Source organism: Zootoca vivipara, chromosome 12, assembly GCF_965207765.1.
Source record: "Zootoca vivipara chromosome 12, rZooViv2.hap1.1, whole genome shotgun sequence".
In the NCBI taxonomy this organism is placed as follows: Eukaryota; Metazoa; Chordata; class Lepidosauria; order Squamata; family Lacertidae; genus Zootoca; species Zootoca vivipara.
In genome coordinates this window covers 567,933-587,157 of record NC_142595.1, presented here as the reverse complement: position 1 = coordinate 587,157, position 19,225 = coordinate 567,933, and the positions used below count along the sequence as shown (strand labels likewise).

The following is a 19,225-nucleotide window of genomic DNA, read 5'->3' as shown; positions in this document are numbered from 1 at the left end:
TGGGCCCTTTGCAAGCCCACCGGTTGACTCCACCGCTGCGACTCCCCTACCTGCAACTTCCAGATCTGCTTGCTCTCCTTGGACACCTGCCCCACAGTCTCCCCCATGAGGGCGATCAGCATGTTCAACAAAAGGACGAAGGTGAGGATGATGTAGGTGACAAGGAGGATGACAAAGACCCCAGGGTACTTGGCATTCTCGATCATCTCCAGGTCCCCCATTCCGATGGTCAGCTTGAAGAGGTCCAGGAGGAAATTGCTGAAGGTCTTGCTGTCCCGGCAGGAAGGGTAGGCAGGGGCTGTGCAGTTGGAGTGCTCCTCGTTGCAGGCCTCGCTGCTGGGGCAGGGGTTCAGCAGGGAGACCAGCGCTGCAGAAAAGCCAAGGAGCCGCTGAGCAGTTGCACTAGCCAAGGCAGTCTCCCTGGGAGAGTTGCTAGGCCAGGAGGGGCTCTCTAGGTGCTGCACACTGAGCATTGGCCATTTGGCTGACTGGGGCTGATGGGAGCTGGAGTCTAAATGATCTGGAGGGCACCACGTCGCCTTCCTCTGGATGAGAACGTGGTGTCAAGGCTAAACAGTCCCGAATCCAGTCACACTTCAAAAGCTGGATTCATAGGACAGTTTAGTCCATGTTATTCTTATTGTCATTTCATCCCTGAATTTATATTCCACCTTTTTTCTCCAAGGAGCTCAAGGTACATGGAGCTCCTTCTCCTCTTTTAACTCCCACCACAATCCTGTGAGGTAGGTGAGGATGAGTCACCCAGTGAGCTTCATGACCAAGTGGGGATTCGAACCCTGGTCTCCCAAGTCCAATCCCAACACTCTAACCACTGCGCCACACCTCCTCCCATTTTCCTGAAGTTGTCCTAACTGCTGAATTTCTGCCTCATATTTGGGCTTTCACATGATGTAAAAGCCACTTCCAGAAAACTAATGTGTTATTTGATTCCAGCAAAAAAAAAAACTGCTTGCAGGACTTTAACATGAAAAACCACAGTACAGTGACAAAATCGGGGGGGGGGAGGTCTACCAGCTTACAGTTCCTTCCTTCAGTTTTCATGGAGGAATTATTGGGGAGCACAAGCAGGCATGTTCAGAAAGGCTGGCAGAGTAGCAACACTGCCCAATGGTGCCGAATGTCAGGGGACCACCAGAGGTCAGCAGAGAGCCCAGTCAGGAAATGTCATCCATGAGCGACAGGCAGGGACAGAGCCCTGGGAAGGAAGGGGACTCTGATGCTAGAGATCCCGGGCAACATCTGAGCAGCTCGGGGGGGGGGGGGGAGGTGGTGGCTCCGTCACCCCAACAGCGCAGAGGGCTAAAACGTAAGGAAGAAAGGAGGAGACTAGCAGTTCCCAGACTGATGTGCTGGAGGCCTTCCCGCCGGACGCCACTTCCCGGATCTGAAAGTCACTTAATGGACATGAGAACTTTAGCGCTGTGTTGTACATAGTTGTATAATAAAACGCTGTAAATATGCAGACATGGAGTCGTGAGTCGTTACTTGTGGGAAGCTAGACCTGCTCCATCACACCACCCCACACCACCACCCCAGTGTGAATAAAATTTAGCACACCTTGCTGCTATAATGGTCACAAAGCCATAGTTCACGGCAACAGGCATGCCGTGCAGAAGGCTAATCAGAAAACAGGGCAGGAGTTCTAACCTCAGGAAAATTCACACAATATTCACAATGTCTGAAGGCACCCAAAGTGATGTTGTCCTTGCTTTGAATATTTTTTTACAGCAGTTTTAAATATTGTTGGATTTAGAAGGGTTTTTTTGGGAGGGGGGAGAAACAAGGTTTAAAAATACTAAGTCTGTCATTTTGCTGCTTAATGTCATCAAACTCCAAATGTTTATCTATAGGAATTAAATCTGCCTGCCGACTGAGCGTCAGAAAAATTCCAACCAATTTGAGTGTGAAAATTCACTCTATTGAGCATGCAAAATTCAAATCTCAGCTTTAGGTGGGCAGGAAAGAGCCATCCCACTTCTATTGAACAGAACCATTTAAAAAATGCTCCTCCAAAATGGTTTTAAATATCAACCAAAGTGTGGCAATGTAACACAATCCTGAGGGTGACCAGAGTGCAGAAGAAAAGGGACTCATTTGGGAAAATATGGAAAGTGTTTGTTTACTATACAATTGTAAAGGATAAGTCTGCCCCCCCACCCCTGATATACTCTATCCCAGTGGCTCTCCTCTTGATTCCATAAACCCGCCCCTAGTCCCTATAGAAAGCATTATTCAGTACAGCGGGTTGCATGGCTCACCAAGGAAGATATTAACAAAATAAAACCCCAAACCACCACAATTAGTTGCACCTTTATTCAAAATCCATTTAAAACTATTTTGTTTAATTACATCAATAAATGGATGGACTTGATGCAGTGATAGCCGCTTATGCTTCCAGCTGCCTGTTTGCCTCTTATGTCAGGGACTGGACTGAACAGGAGGAATGGGAATTGAGCCCTCGGTCTGATTGGCTCCTCTCAGAAGAGGAGGAGGAGTGGGAAGTTTCGCCTTCCCTGTCTCCAGCAGTTTCAGGAGGAGAGGAAGACAGGGTTGATATACAGCTGAATGAGAAAATCCCTAGTTACAAGATAGTGGGGGGGGGGAGAGTTAGGGAGCAGACAGCAGAGACCTCCCTGGAGCCTGGGAGACCCTCCTGGTCCAAGTGCTTGCTGGTCCCTCTGCATTCAAGAACAGAGAATGCGGAAGGGATGTGACTCCTGTAGGTTTCCAGGATGTTGTGGGAGATGCAAGAGGAGGGACTCAGAGTAGCCAACGTCTCCTCTGCGTGGAGACATGGATCCTTGGCCTTGCAACTAGATGACTGAATAAAAAAACATAAAATACTAACTGTGTGTTCTTCTTGCCTCTGAGGCTGCCGGGGGAGGAGAGGAATACTCCACACCTAACATCTTAGCACCCCTAGGAAATCCCATGGCCCCCCAGTGGGCAGGAGACCCTTCTTTGGGACCCACTGGACGTGACAATGAACAGTATCTCTCCATCTCAAAACTCCATAAAGAAAATATAGATGAAGGAAGTTATAAGGTTGTCTAGTTATTGAGCTGTCTCAAACTTCTAACATCAATAACTCACCCTTTGCATCTGTCTCATTTCATTTCATTTTTAATTTGTATTTCATAACTATTCAATAAATAAATATTTTTAAAACCAACCAGCATCTGCCTGGGTGAGTAAATTCATTCAGGAAAAGCAGTCAAAACATGGCTGTTCAGGAATGTGGTTGGATGATTGAAATGTTCTTTCTGTTTTGCTGCTCACCAGACTTGTTAGATTTGCTGTTTTGAGTTTTGTGGTTTCCAAATTGCAATTGATTTGTTTTAATTTATGTGCTACTTGATTGCTTGATGTCTAAGTCTCACTAATAAACATTTGGAAGTGCCATACAGCAGCTTATCAGAGTCAGCATCTGTTACACCTTGGAGGCTGATTTTAAAAACCTCAAAATCCAACAGTGTTTGTGTCAAGGAATGTTGCCGCCCAAGAAGAGTCTTGGCAATGCCCGTTTCAAGCTTTGCAGGTATGTGAGGAGCTTGCTCAGCTGAGCAGCAGGACACAGATTTTCAACCAAGGAGCCCAGAAACCAGCACTCCGGAAAGGGCAGCCAACTTACCAGACGCGTAGCCAATCATGAAAAGCACATAGACGAGCAGGAAGCGGAAAAGGTCCTTGAACAGGATCTGCAACCAGAGAGGGAAGGCAGCCACTCAACACACCAGGCAAAGGCTCAAGGCAGCTGCTTCTGGGGTGAGACCCACATTAGTCGTCTAACAGTCTGAAGCCAGAGTGAGGAAATTCAGGGACAAGGGTATCCCTCAGTGCTGCTCCCTTCGGCCCTGATTCACACCCTCCTTCCGTGTTCCTGCCAGGCTGGGATGTGCTCACCTGTTGCAGAGGCAGTAAAGCACACCTGGAAACTGCCTCTTGGCTATGGCCAGAGATGCTGGCAGGCCCTGGGAGCCAAAATCTGGCCCTCTGTGCTTCTCTGTCTGACCCTCAAAACCCTCCCCAGGGCACACCTTTCACTGGCCCCAAATGCCTGCCTGGAATGTGTCTCTGACCTCTGGTCAAGCCTCTTGCTTGCCTCTAGGGAGAGGGGCATGGGAGCATGTGTAGAAACGGAGGATAAAAATTGCATTTGTGTTGCTCTACCCACTTCCGCCTCCAGCCCCACCCATCACTGCCATGCAGCCCTTGGGAGGCTGTCCAGAAGGAAATGTGGCCCCTGGGCTAAAAAGGGTTCCCACTTCTGATCTGAAGGAATGTGTGCAGCAAGGAACCAGAGCGAACCTTGCATGATTGGAGGGGGGGTGGCAACACCCCACATTCCACAAGTGTTCCACAACTTGGGGACCAAAACAGCTTCTTGACACCATCAGCCAAACCAGGGAGTGACCCTCAAGTCCTTAACCTCCAGGAATCAGCAGCTGTATATTTGAACACAGGGCATGTGCAGAGGTTTCTTTGGTCCCTCCTGCCAGGCAAGCACAGGGTGGGGGTGGGGGGCTCCACTGTTGTTCTCCAGCTGGGGGAGCTTCAGGCTCTGAGGATCATGTCAGCCCCTGTGCAGCAGAGTTTAGCACTGCCCAGAGTGAGGAGGGAAAAACCAAGGCTTCACAGTGCCCTTAGAATGAAGTTCTGTTTGAGACTTTGTTTATTAAGGCAAGGCGGTTGCCCCGGAGAAAGACCCCACCAGCCACACACTCTTCTGAGTGGATTGACAGGGTGCTCTGCTGAAGCTTTTAGACGGAGGACAAAGTCAGCACAACCTGGTTCCTAAGAAACCATGAGAAATTGGTTTTGCAAGGACAAGCACACAGGAATGCAGCCTTGCTGGTCAAAACCCTCCAGCCTCCCGTAGTCCCTTCAGCTTTTTGCCCACCTTCAAATGAGCCAGCCCAGACCTCCTCCAGCCCTAGGTCCTCACAGGCCCCGAACACTGCGCTCTGCTTTGCCCACCTTCTGGATCATGATGCTGTAGGTCCCAGTCAGCTTGAGGCCGCGGGTGAAGTAGAGGGCATTCATCCAGCCCAAGACCAGGGCAAAGACCATGACAGCCAGGTAGGCTTCGATGCCCGTCAGGTACAGGGCAGCTGCCACTAACACCAGGACCGAGTAGATGAAGCTGGGGGCAAGAAGCACCAAAGCCCAGTCAGGGGCAGGTGGGGTGGGGTCCAGCGGGTCAGGGGGTGGAGTGGGGGGGTGCACTTCAACACTGCAGCCACCAGATAACCTACCTTTGAAGGGGCTACCTTTGAAGGTGACCCGGAAACTGCAATTAATCCAATTAACACCAGTCCTGAGAGATCTACACTGGCTCCCAGTTCGTTTCTGAGCACAATTCAAAGTGTTGGTACTGACCTTTAAAGCCCTAAACGGCCTCGGTCCTGTATACCTGAAGGAGCGTCTCCACCCCCATCATTCTGCCCAGACACTGAGATCCAGCACCGAGGGCCTTCTGGCGGTTCCCTCATTGCGAGAAGTGAGGTTACAGGGAACCAGACAGAGGGTCTTCTCAGTAGTGGCACCCGTCCTGTGGAACGCCCTCCCAGCAGATGTCAAGGCAATAAGTAACTATTTTACTTTTAGAAGACAACTGAAGGTGGCCCTGTTTAGGAACGTTTTTAATGTTTAATGCTGTACTGTTTTAATATTTGGTTGGAAGCCGCCCAGAGTGGCTGGGGAAACCCAGCCAGATGGGCGGGGTATAAATAATAAATTATTATTATTATTATAACCTCACCTAGGAGGGCTTCCAAAATCTATGGGCCGATTTACACCATAGTTGTAAAGCACATCTAATATGCATTTAAAGCCCATGTTACCCCAAGAATTGTAGGAACAGTAGTTTAACTCCTCGCAGAGCTACAATCTGCCAGTCCCCTTAGCAAACAACCATTCCCAGGATTCTTTGGGAGAAGTCATGTGCTTTAAATGTGCATTGGGTGTCCTTTCTGGCTCCCTCCCCCAAATGAATTGAGGGGGGAGCCAAGAAGCACCCCAGCAGATGCCCTGGAATGTGTGGCAAAGGGGCCCCTACATTCTTAAATGCAGGGGTGGCTAGCCTTTTGGCCTGAGGGCCACATTTGCCCCTGGCTGACCTGTGGGGGGGCCACACATAGGGCGCAAATGTGATCATGTTGCACTCTGGTTTCTCCCCCCCCCCCCACTTACTAGAGCAACTGAAAGGAGCCATCAATGAAGAAGGAATTCACCCCGGGGCACTTCTTCATGAAGAGGTCTTTTATCTGGGGAGGAAGAGAAGACAGAATGTCCACAATGGAGAGGATGCAGAAGCTACTCAAATCCTATGCACACCATGAAGCTAAAGCACTCTGGCAGCCCTGCAAACAGTCATGGCTGAGGAGGGACCCAGGGACCCCTACTCCCCCCTCCCAGAGCTGCTACCATTTCCACAGAGGCTTAACTGTCAATCCTTCTTCCCTGGGATCTCTGGGAATCGTAGGCCTTTGAGGGGGAATAGGGACTTGCTTACCACTCAGCAACCACAGTTCCCAGAATTCTCTGGGAGAAGCCATGACTGTTAAAAGCAGTATCAAAGCACTTTAAAAGTATGATGAGAATGTGGCCTGCAAGCTCTGTAATCAGGCAATGAGGATCTAGAGACACAGAATGGCAGGATGAGCCCACAAAAGGGGAAAAGGAAAACACATCTGCTAAACTGGCGAGGAAGAAGGGGGCAACGGGGGGGAGGAGGAGGAGACCCCTTTGCCAAGTAATGCACGGCTCACACTTACGTTGGTGAAGAAGAAGAGGACACCCGTGAAGAGTGTGACAATCTCCCCGGCAAGACGCAGATAGTCAGTGGTGGTGGTGTACGGGTATGGGGGCTGCAGAGGGGAAGAGACGGTGTTGAGAGGCTGTGCCGAAAGACACCTGCTAAGCACGCAGCAATGGCCACGCTCCAACGGGGTGGCCAGATTCAGCATGTTGCCTTCCCAACAGCAGCTGGGTAAAGAGCACCTCTGGGAAGGTCACAAGGTGATGGAAGGGACTCACAGGGGTCATCTAGTCCAACCCCCTGCAACACAGGAATCTCAGCTAAAGAATCTCTGGCCACCCAACCTCTGCTTAGAAACCTCCAAGGAAGGAGAGTCCACCACCTCCCAAGGAAGTCTGTTCCGCAGCTGAACAGCTCTTACTGTCAGAAAGTTCTTCCTGATGTTTAGTCTCAATCTCCTTTCTTGTAACTTGGAGCTATTGGTTTGAGCCCCCCCCCCCCCCAGAGCAGGAGAAAGTGATCTCCCTCCCTCTTCCCTGGGGCAACCCTAGAGATATCGGAAGATGGCTATCATGAAGCTCATGTGATGGAAACAGCTCCCCCTGCCTCACTCTCAATCCCGCATCTAATCAATGGAGGTAGATTGTCTTTGAACCCAGAGATGCCCTTCTTTCCCTATCAATAGATACAATGTCTAATACAGACTTGTTCTAGTTACAGGTAGGTAGTTGTGTTGGTCTGCCATAGTCAAAACAAAATAAACAATTCCTTCCAGTAGCACCTTAGAGACCAACTAAGTTTGTCATTGGTATGAGCTTTTGTGTGCATGCACACTTCTTTCAGATACAGATACAGACTTGTTTTATAAGTCAGAGTTTATTCATGGGTGATTTATTTATCTATGCTGAGCTTGCCCCTCCCCAGGGAACTTACAAACTTACACATACACACCCTCCCCGTCTGTGAGCTTCTTGGCAAAGAGTCCCTTTGAGCCCACGTCTCTCTGTGCTGGAGCTGCTGCAATAAACTAGGGTGTTTAATTAGCAAGGCCAATTAGGAGCCCATTGCTTGCTTACCTTAAGCCTGACTGGCTTCCCCCATTTCACTCAACTCCAATACTTCCCCCGCTCCAAGTTAAAGAAGCATTTCGAGATTATAGACCAGGGGTCCCCAAACTAAGGCCCGGGGGCAGGATGCGGCCTGCACGAGTCAATTGTGCGGCCCCTGCCGATCCCCACCGCCTGCTCTTACAGGCGTGCTGCGGTGCAGTTGCCCATCTCCGGGTCAGCACGGCGCCAGAAATAGCTTGTGCGCATGTGCAGAAGCTATTTCCAGTGCCGTGCCGACCCGGAAGTGCACCGGAAATGATGTCTGCGCATGCGCAAAGCCATTTATGGTGCCACCCCACGCCAGAAAAAGTGAGTGTGTGTGCGCATGGGAGCGCATTTCCCCACCCTCTGGCCCACTGCACGACCAGCCCAAAGTGGGGTAAGTTTGGGGACCCCTGTTATAGACTCATAAAAAGGTAAAGGGACCCCTGACCATTAGGTCCAGTCGTGACCGACTCTGGAGTTGTGGCACTCATCTTGCTTTATTGGCCGAGGGAGCTTCCGGGTCATGTGGCCAGCATGACAAAGCCACTTCTGGAGAACCAGAGCAGCACACGGAAACGCCGTTTACCTTCCCGCTTGGGAACTGCTAGGTTGGCAGGAGCTGGGACCAAGCAATGGGAGCTCACCCCATCACGGGAACTCATAGCATGATGGAATTGTAGACTTGGAAGGAAACCCAAAGGTCCTCTAGTCCATCCTCCTGAAATGCACGGCTGAACAGCTTTTTCACTCCCCACCACTACTTTTCTTGCGGAATTGCCAGACTGAAGTTCTGGGTATAAATAAAGCAAGCTGATAAGTCACGGGTTCCTCATTATTTACCATGTTCAAATGCCTGAGAGGATTAAAGCAAATCACTGCATGTTTACCAATCTCTTACCAGCCCCAGCACAGCACAGCAACATTTTGCTGGGGCATCATGGGAACTGAAAATGGGAGGCTGCACCCCAAACCTCAGAGCCCCAATTTAAATTGCAGCCACTCTGCTCCGCTTGGCAGCCGTTGTGAGCTCCATGGTGGAGTCGGTGCGGTACTCACAGTGCCCTCCAGGGGGCGGTAGTAGGCCACCATGGTGAATATGATCATGGCACAGAGGTAGGAGACCACACTGATGTAGAATGAAACGGCCCCAAACTTCCGCCACTTGTCCCGAAGCAGCTCGTTGATGGGCTCCACGGCCAACATCTCATGGCGGTTCTGCGGGGAGAGGGGCCCAGTGAACAAAGATGGCGGCAGCCCCCGCTTGGCCACATCAAAGGTCCAGCACCGTCAACCCAAGCGGCCTTGATCTGCAGCTTCCTTCTCTGCCTCCCCCCCCCCCCGTCCCAGAGCCTCACCTCCATCTTGCTATTGTACACCAGGATCTCCAGCACCGATACCTCCTCCCCACAGGTGTCCAGAGAGGAGAGGTCGTAGAGGGAGGAGTAGACAGGGCCATAGGCCCAGTCCTTGAACTTGCGGGAGAGGTGCCGAGCGTCTTCGTCCTTGATCTCCCGCCGGATGATGTGCTGGAAGGTCTGCAAGACAAGTGGGGAGCAGGGTCAGGCCCTCCCCTCGCAGCGCAGAGCTGAACTGTGGAATTCCCTCCTGCAGGAGGCAGCAATGTCCACCAACATGGAAAGGCACTCTGGACATGCTCAGAAAGGCACCCCAATTGCAGGACATCCTCTGGGACCATGACATCCTGAAACGGAAGATTCAGGACAGTGAAAGAAAGGGCTCCTTGACCTATGCAGTGCATAGTTAAGCTATGGAACTCACTTCTGCAGGAGACCGCAATGGCCACCAACTTGGATGGCTTTGGAAGGGGAGTGGACAAATCCATGGGAGAGAAAGCTATGGATGACAACAGGGCAGTCTCGAGCAGGTCGACCGCCCTGGCGCTGAGGGGCGGAGATCGCTCCGGCACCCCCGCCCTTGCAGGGCGCAGCATGGTTTCCCTGCCTACCGGCCCGGCGCCCTGGCACACCGCGCCACCGGGGGTCTACCTAGAGCCGGCCCTGGATGACAACTAGCTGGGAAAGCCAGTTGGAACAAAAATGTCTTCAGCTGTTTCCAGAAAGGGGAGCATGTTATGCCTTGACAGGAATGCTCTTCCAGAGAACAAGAGCAGCCACACTACAAGTCCTGCCCCAAGTCACATGATGGCTAGGGCTGATGGGAATTGTGTTTGAAGGGCGCCTGGGGGTGGAAGGCGGAGCCTCCCCAGGGTCTCTGGCTCAGAAACTCCTCTTCCCTGGAGATGCTGCTGCCTGGGCAGCCCCCCTGCTCTCTTGTGGAGCCTGACTCCTCCCTACACCCTCCGAGTCGCTCAGGACTTTGGGCATGGCTCCCCCCTGGTTATTTTATTTTATTTATTTCATAAAAGTTATATACCCCATGACTGTCAAAGCAAACCCTCAAAGTGGTTTACAAAAAGAATGAAACCAAAAAATTAGCAGGAAAAGCATTTAAATACAGCAGATTTAAATATTCAAAAAGTAATTAAAATCAGTGATAAGCTAAAAAAAACAAAAACAATCCAGATGTCAACATTCCCCGTATCCAGTGAGACTTGTCTAAACAAAAATATTTTTGTCAGGAGCTGAAAAGAGTGCTGTGAAGATGCCTGCCTGGTATCCAGTGTCAGGCAGTTCCAAAGCTGCCACTTCTTATATTCACAACAACCCTGTGTTGTTGTTCGCCCTGGGGCACCCGGTATGCTGCCTGGCCTTGGGCCAACAGGGCTGGCTTTTTTCCAAGCAGCTCCCTCCCCTTTGGATGCCCATCTCACCCCAATCTTGCCCGCCTTGGCAGCCATCATCAGCGGCGACAGGCCGTCATTGTTCAGCAGGGCCTCCAGGTTGGTCTCCGGGAAGAGCTTGGCGCATTTGATGAGGAGGAGGTCATACATCTTGGTGACAAACTTGGTGTTCTCGCGAGTGTTGTCTGCGATGGCCACCAGGGCGTGGAGCACTGTGTTGCCACGAGAGTCCTGGCGCCGCAGGTCGGCCTGCTTGTGGGTGTTCTCGGTCAGGTAGTGGACAATGTGCGGCTGGTTGGTGCAAGCCGCCAAGGAGAGGGGCAGCTCACCTGGGCAGGAGGGCAGAAGGAAAGAAAGAGGGAAGATGGAAGGCGGAAGATGGAGCAAGCTGGTTTCCTGCTGCTCCAGAGCAGGGGTCCTGAGCCAACAGAATCAAATGACAAGGAAGGAGATTTCGACAAGCCAGTAGGAATAACTTTCTGGTGGTCAGAGCTGTTGCCACAGCGAAACAGACTCCCTCAGAAAGTGGTGGGCCCTCCTTCATTAAAAGCTTTTTAACAGAGGTTGGGTGACTGTTGGTCAGCAATTCTTTAGCTGTGACTCCTGCACTGCAGGGGTTGGGCTAGCTAGACGACCCTCGGGTTCAGCCTTCCAACTCTATAATTTTATGATTCTATGAAAAAGAGAAAGACAACCAAATCAGTCACAGAGCACTCTGCTTCCTCAAATAGGCCTGCTGGGTGGATGCGTCTCCACAAAGCCTGGGTGGAAAGGGGACTCCTGGCCTTTGGGTGTTGCAAGGCACAGAGGCTCTGCCACTCTTGCAAGAGCCAACTGACTTTTTTTGGGGGGGTCTGTTTCTTAAAATTCTCACTCACTGAATGCACCCCCTCCTTGAATGCTTACAAGGGTGCACTGGAGGTCTTTCCCTGACACCCCAGGGGGTGATTTTCCCACTCCTAAACACAAGAGCATCAGCAGAGTCTGCTGGACCAGGCCAACATCCTGTCTCTTCTGAAACGTCCCCAAGCAGGACCCAAGGACAAGATCCCCTTGCCCACTGGTATGGAGAAGCATGGCTGGATCCAGCTGCGGAGGCGGAGCAGAGCCACTATGTCTAGCAGCCATCAAGAGCCATCTCCTCCTCCAAGGATGTGTCTAATCCCCTTTCGCAGCCATCCAAGTCAGTGGCCATCACAGACTCCGATGGCAGGGAGTTCCCTAGTTTATGGATCCAATGGCACTCGCTTAAAATCCAAATGTGCCCATGGCAAAACTTGTCCTACTTGGTGCCCCAGTCTACCTCCAGATCCCATATCTCCATGCACCTAAATCCACCTCCATCTCCAGTTAACCAAACCTACAACATCTGTAGGTGTGGTTTGTTCTCCTCATTCTGCCATGCCTTTCTCTCCTCCTCTGTTGTGTTCTCTGCTAGAAAAAGAATCCTTTTATACGATTTTGCAAAAAGAACAACATTCATGAGGCAGCAGAAGCAGCCACTGACAGAGAATCAGGACAAACCCCACGGGGGGATCTCGAGGCTTCCCTGTCCCGCTCACCGAAATAGAAGTAGCCGCCCTCATCCTTGGGTTGGAAGAAGCGCCCCCGGGCTTGTGCATGGACGTCTGCCCCCTTCTCCACCAGCAGCTCCACGTAGTGCTTGCAGCGCCGCTCAATCGCAATGTGCAGTGCGGTCTGGCCTGCAGGGGGCACACAACCCAAACCACCATTCACCTGCCAGCCAATCTCCCATCTCATCACTGCCAAGCCTGTGGCCCCTCTAATATGTTTCCTTGCGATTCCGCCACAAATCAGACCCGAGTGCCAGCTCACTTGGAATCTCGCCTGCCAGCGGTAGGTGTGGCCAGAGGGGAAAGTGGGTGGAGCATGAGGTGTGACCCCCTGCCTTTGTACTGCATTATATGGCTCAGTACCCCAGAACCTCAAGGACCAGCTCAGCTCATGCAAACCAGCCCAGCCCTGCTCTGTGTGGCAAGACAAGAACGGGGTCTTTTCAGTGGTTGCTCCCTGCTTGCGGAATGCTCTCCCTGGGGAGGCTTGCCTGGCGCCATCATTACAAATCTTAAAAGCAAACGAACAAGTTTCTGACCTTCAGGACTGAGAAACCCAGAAAGAAGTGCCTGGTGGAATCTCAGGGCTGGGCGTTCATCTCTTTGCCACTCTCCTTGGATAACAGAACCAAAGTAAAAAGATGGGGAAATAGGAGCCTGTAGATAACTGGCTTGATCAGGACCCAAGCATGGGATTGAGGCCCCTTGGACAATAATTTCAAGGAGGGATTGAGACCAAGCTCACCACAGTCGCTAGGCACGGTCACTAGTACCCCACCTTGGAGCAGCTGCCCCCCCCCAAACTGCTCCTGCCAGAGTCCCCCTCCCACCTCGGTAGTAGACATCCCGGAAGGGCGAGTTGATGAACTCCCGCATGCTGCCTGTCTTCTCCGCGACGTCCAGCAGGAATGGGATGGTGTCATTCTTGCCATTGTTCAGGTTCAGCAGGGCCTTTGGGAGGCAGGTCTTGCCAGTGGAGGGCTCTGGGGTGGGAGCAGGGAGGGATGGACAGAACAGGATGTTGCACCACAAACAAGGAGCTCAGTATCTTGCTCACTCCCCAAGAAGGCACTTCTCTGGAGTATACTCAGCAATTACTCCTTTACAATGTTCACCTCTCAACTTTTCACCAAGGAGCTCAGGGAAGTGTACATTGTTACCCCCCCCACCACCTTCTATTTTTAACTTCACAACAGACCTGTGAGGTAGTCTGAAAGAGAGTGGCTGGCCCAAGTTCACCTAGCAACCTTTGAGTCTGAGTGGGGGTTTTGAACCCAGGTCTCTCCAACCCTCATCAGGAACTGTAGACACTCTCCAGTCACTTTCTAGAAGTAAGAGCCATTCAACAGTGGAATGGTCTCCCTAGGAGGTTTTCAAACAGAGGTGGGATGCTATCCATCAGGAATTCTTTAGCTGTGATTTCTGCATTGCAGGGGGTCGGACTAGATGACCCTTGGGGCACCTTCCAGCTTTACAATTCTATGGTTCTATATGTGCATTTGCATAACCCTATGCTGACAAACTGAGGTGCATTCCCCACTCTCTTCTGCATGCTCGCCTACACACTGAGCATGTGATGTTCCAGGGCCTTGGCTGCACGTCATCAATATTGCTGTGCAATATTATTTCAAAATTTACCCATATTAGGAAATGCAAAATGCTTCAAATAATGGAGGAAGGATCTGGCAAAATTCGTTTGGAATGGGAAAAAACCCAGAATCAAATATAAAATCCTTACAGATAGAAGGGAGAGAGGAGGTTTTAATTTGCCGAATCTGGAATTATATCATGACGCAGCTGGTTTAGTGTGGTTGAAAGAATGGATGGAATTAAAGAATGCAGATGTATTAGATTTGGAAGGGGTGGGCCTGGCCTTCGGATGGCACAAATATTTAATGGAGGAAAAATTGAAAGAACGCAGCAGTTTCAATAATAACATCGTAAGAAAATCACTATACAAGATTTGGAAGAATGGAGATAATAGTAGTAAAGAGAAAAAATTTAGAGGGGAAACTGGCCAACGTATAAAGTCAAAGGAAATATCAGATTAAAAGAATATAAAGTGGTTAAAAAGTATTTAAGTGTTTGGCTACAATATTTCCAAATTAATCAAAGATTTCAGAAAGATAAAATAATAGGATTCGAAAATAGTTTTTCAAAACTTGATAGAATATTATTAGGAGGGGATAATAAATATATTAAAAATTTATATGATCTATTATTAGAATGGGATACAAAAGATGAATTGACAAAGGAGGTCATGATAAAATGGGGACAAGATTTGGGGAAAGCAATAATGGTAGAGAAATGGGAAAAATTATGGAAGAGAGATATAAAATTCACACCAAATTATGATCTAAGAGAAAACATATTAAAAATGCAATACAGGTGGCATCCGATCCTGGCGAAATTGGCAAAAATATACAAAGGGAGTGATAATTCTTGTTGGAGGTGCTATGAGGAGGTGGGTTCGTACATACATATTTGGTGGCATTGCAAAATAATTAAGAAATTTTGGGAGAAGATCTATGTAGAAATGAAGAAAATATTGAAATACTCTTTTAAGAAAACCCCCGAAACTTTTCTGTTAGGAATACTAAGTGAAGATATTAAGGAAAAAGACAGATGTTTAATATTGTATGCAATCACATCCACCAGATTTCTTATCACCAAAAAATGGATAAGGGGATATTGGAACAGAAAATTGATAAAGACTGGAAAAAATTTAATGATTATCATAGAATCAAAGAATCATAGAATCGTAGAGTTGGAAGAGACCACAAGGGCCATTCAGTCCAACCCCCTGCCAAGCAGGAAACACCATCAAAGCATTCCTGAACACCATCAAAGCATTATAAGGCAGAATTTGTGGAAAATGCTAACCTCTTAGCAGGCAGGTCAAGGGCTCAAGCAAAGCAATCAAAAAGGGAAGGAAATATGTAAAAAGGTATACAGAGGAATTTGGATATAGAAACCGACATAGAGAAAAGGCTGGAAGTCATCACAGGGGGGAGGGGGGAGGGGTTTCTTTTTGTTTCTTTTTTTCTTCTTCTTTCTTTTTTTCTTTTTATATTTTTTTGTTATTTGTATGCTTTTTCATTTTTTTTCATGATGTTGTATATATTTGATCTGTATTTATTTGATTTGGCATTTAATTTTTTTGTAAAACCATTCTTTCTCAAATAAAGAGTATTTTGGGGGGGATCAATATTGCTGTGCACGAGCAATTAAGTGCTTTCTGAGCCATATTTCTGTGTTTTAAACTGCTTTCTACAGCTTATATTTAAAGAGAGAAACCTAAAGCTGGACAGAATCTTGGGCTCAAGACAGACTGTGGCTTTGAAGTGAGCTGATGAGAGCAAGGGATTGAACAGCACGACAAGGTATTTGTCAATCGTTTTGCTTTTTAAGAATTCTGATCCACCTGAGGAAATCTCATTGAAATGCTCTAAGAACATGGAAGCCCTTGCTGGTGCCGCCAATCTCGTCCTGTTCTCACAGTGGCCGCCAGGATGCCCCCAATGGGAAGCCCGCAAGCAGCAGCAGCGGAGCGCAAGAGCATCTCTGCCCTCCTGCGCCTTCCAGCAAGTGGAGGGAGAGCACAGCCAGGGGGCTAGGAGCCATGATCTAGTAGTGTGGAGAGAGAACTCCTAATTGTATTATTGAGCTGGATCTGATCTGATCCTATAGTTTGCATTGCTTGCATTGTATGAATTCTGATTGTATGGCTGTATCCCTAGGATGTCTTGCTTAAAATGCTTTTTTCTTAGAATCATAGAATCATAGAGTTGGAAGAGACCACAAGGGCCATCCAGTCCAACCCCCTGCCAAGCAGGAAACACCATCAAAGCATTCCTGACAGATGGCTGTCAAGCCTCTGCTTAAAGACCTCCAAAGAAGGAGACTCCACCACACTCCTTGGCAGCAAATTCCACTGCCGAACAGCTCTTACTGTCAGGAAGTTCTTCCTAATGTTTAGGTGGAATTTTCTTTCTTGTAGTTTGAATCCGTTGCTCCGTGTCCGCTTCTCTGGAGCAGCAGAAAACAACCTTTCTCCCTCCTCTATATGACATCCTTTTATATATTTGAACATGGTTATCATATCACCCCTTAACCTTCTCTTCTCCAGGCTAAACATACCCAACTCCCTAAGCCGTTCCTCATAAGGCATCGTTTCCAGGCCTTTGACCATTTTGGTTGCCCTCTTCTGGACACGTTCCAGCTTATCAGTATCCTTCTTGAACTGTGGTGCCCAGAACTGGACACAGTACTCCAGGTGAGGTCTGACCAGAGCAGAATACAGTGGTACTATTACTTCCCTTGATCTAGATGCTATACTCCTATTGATGCAGCCCAGAATTGCATTGGCTTTTTTAGCTGCTGCATCACACTGCTGACTCATGTCAAGTTTGTGGTCTACCAAGACTCCTAGATCCTTTTCACATGTACTGCTCTCAAGCCAGGTGTCTCCCATCCTGTATTTGTGCCTTTCATTTTTTTTGCCCAAGTGTAGTACTTTACATTTCTCCTTGTTAAAATTCATCTTGTTTGCTTTGGCCCAGTTGTCTAATCTGTTAAGGTCATTCTGAAGTGTGATCCTGTCCTCTGGGGTGTTAGCCACCCCTCCCAATTTGGTGTCATCTGCAAACTTGCTCAGGATGCCCTCAAGCCCATCATCCAAGTCATTGATAAAGATGTTGAACAAGACTGGGCCCAAGACAGAACCCTGTGGCACCCCACTAGTCACTACTCTCCAGGATGAGGAGGAGCCATTGATGAGCACCCTTTGGGTTCGGTCAGTCAGCCAGTTACAAATCCACTGAATGGTAGCATTGTCTAGCCCACATTTTACCAGCTTCTTTACAAGAATATCATGGGGCACCTTGTCAAAGGCCTTGCTGAAATCAAGATAGGCTACATCCACAGCGTTCCCTTCATCTACCAGGCTTGTAATTCTGTCAAAAAATGAGATCAGATTAGTCTGACATGACTTATTTTTCAGAAACCCATGCTGAATTTTAGTGATCACAGCGTTCCTTTCTAGGTGCTCACAGACCGTTTGCTTAATGATCTGCTCTAGAATCTTTCCTGGTATTGATGTCAGGCTGACTGGGCGGTAATTGTTTGGGTCCTCTCTTTTCCCCTTTTTGAAAATAGGGACAACATTTGCCCTCCTCCAGTCTGCTGGAACTTCGCCTGTTCTCCAGGAATTTTCAAAGATTATTGCCAGTGGTTCTGAAATCACCTCTGCCAGTTCTTTTAATACTCTTGGATGTAGTTCATCTGGCCCTGGAGACTTGAATACATCTAAACTAGCCAAGTATTCTTGTACTACCTCCTTACTTATTCTGGGCTGTGTTTCCCCTGCTGAATCATCTGCTCCATATTCTTCAGGTCGGGCGTTGTTTTCTTTCTTGGAGAAGACTGAGGCAAAGAAGGCATTGAGGAGTTCTGCCCTTTCTCTGTCCCCTGTTTGCATTTCACCATCTTCTCCTCTGAGTGACCCCACTGTTTCCTTGTTTTTCCTTTTGCTACGGACATACCCATAAAAGCCCTTTTTGTTGCTTTTAACCTCTCTAGCGAGCCTGAGTTCATTCTGTGCTTTAGCTTTTCTGACTTTGCCTCTCTCTGTGTGCCAAAGGGGAATATAAGCCAGGACAGAATGCCCTGCTAAGCTATCAAGGAGAGATGACTGTCTTGTCTGATGCTATCAGTCTGACGCACAGAACAGGCAAGCCCCCACTCAAGGCTGCTGGAAGATGCTACTGGGGTAGCATGACTCAGCATGTGTTTATGCACAGGACCGGACACAGGAAGATCCTTATATGTACTTGTGACCCCCTTGCATGCGCACATTTACAGAGGAGGGGGAAATGAGCCCATGAAGTGTATAAGAAGATCTGCAATTTGTGGTTCTTTACTCTTGTCATGGAGCTGACCACCGAGAGTCTCTTATTAATAAGAAATTAAATTATTTCTCTGAATTCAACCCTTGGAGTCTTGTTGACTGTCTCTGTCCTTGCCTGGGCGCAACTTAAAGGACCCTTAGTAGCTGATAAGGCTACAGTAGCACTCTTGGTAGGTGGTGAGGTTTGGTCTCTTTCTTCCCCCCCTGCTGCTGGAGGAAGGTTTTTTAAAAACAAAACAAAAAACCTGCATAAACAGGGAAAGTGTCTTCGCTTCTAAAGGCAGGCACAGTCATCACACAGACACAGACGTCTTCTGCCCCACTGTAGTCTGTGGCCAATCAGATTTTGAAACAATTAGAAAAAAATTAAAAAACCTGCCCACAGGTTTGACTACAGGGACAGAAGCACGAGAAGCCTCCACAACACAATCCACAATTGATATTTGAAACGCCGGCCGTACTCTGGAAAAGCTCCTGTACATCTCGAGCGGAGGAGGAGAACTGAGCAAGACTCCCGGGATCCAGCAGGCGGGAAAGAGCCAGTGAGGTGCCGTGTCAGTCGAGGACCCGGGAGACCCAGGTTCAAAACCTCTGCTCGGTTATGAAGCTCCCTGGGTGACCTTGGGTGCCAGTCACTGCCTCTTGCCTAGACACACCGCAGCACAGGGTTGTTGTGGGGATTAAACGAGGTGGCGGGAGAGCCACACATGCCACCATGAACTCCTTGGTGAAAACAGGGGGATATAAGTCCCTGCCTTGCAGGCAGTTGGAGAAGGGACCCTGGGTGCCTTCCAGCGCTACAATCCTGGGATTCTATGAAATGCAGTGAAATAAACAATCCTGCCATGTGCATCTCAAGGACAAGGACACCCTACTGCCCCCCTTCCCCTTCCCTTGCCTGGGACTGATCAACACTCATGGTTTATAACGTTAAGGAAGGGTTAAGGATTGGTTTTCATAACACAGATGGACACATTACATTCTGCTTTTAACATTCATAATTCGTTATTAAAATGTGACACCAGAGGGCGCTGCAGAGGAACCAAGAAATGACTGTAGGAAAACAGTTTGTGGAGAAAACAAGGTATGAAATGCTTTTAAATTACC

At 48.9% G+C, this 19,225-nt stretch overlaps 1 protein-coding gene across 5 annotated transcripts in view; it reads right to left on the bottom strand.

Moving 5' to 3' along the window:
* TRPV4 (transient receptor potential cation channel subfamily V member 4) overlaps positions 1-19,225 on the bottom strand; it is a 48,572-nt gene that overhangs the window by 3,986 nt on the left and 25,361 nt on the right. For all 5 annotated transcript variants that reach the window (XR_015946682.1, XM_088656106.1, XM_088656105.1 and 2 more), the window contains 10 exons: positions 13,041-13,193; positions 12,199-12,339; positions 10,667-10,965; positions 9,231-9,410; positions 8,932-9,090; positions 6,798-6,890; positions 6,214-6,287; positions 4,999-5,164; positions 3,653-3,719; positions 51-367 (listed from right to left, as the gene is read on the bottom strand). Coding sequence is in view for 4 of the 5 variants with exons in the window: in XM_088656106.1 (XP_088512232.1) it covers positions 51-367; positions 3,653-3,719; positions 4,999-5,164; positions 6,214-6,287; positions 6,798-6,890; positions 8,932-9,090; positions 9,231-9,410; positions 10,667-10,965; positions 12,199-12,339; positions 13,041-13,193 (1,649 nt within the window). In the remaining variant the exon portion in view is untranslated. The remainder of the gene's footprint in view (positions 1-50; positions 368-3,652; positions 3,720-4,998; positions 5,165-6,213; positions 6,288-6,797; positions 6,891-8,931; positions 9,091-9,230; positions 9,411-10,666; positions 10,966-12,198; positions 12,340-13,040; positions 13,194-19,225) is intronic.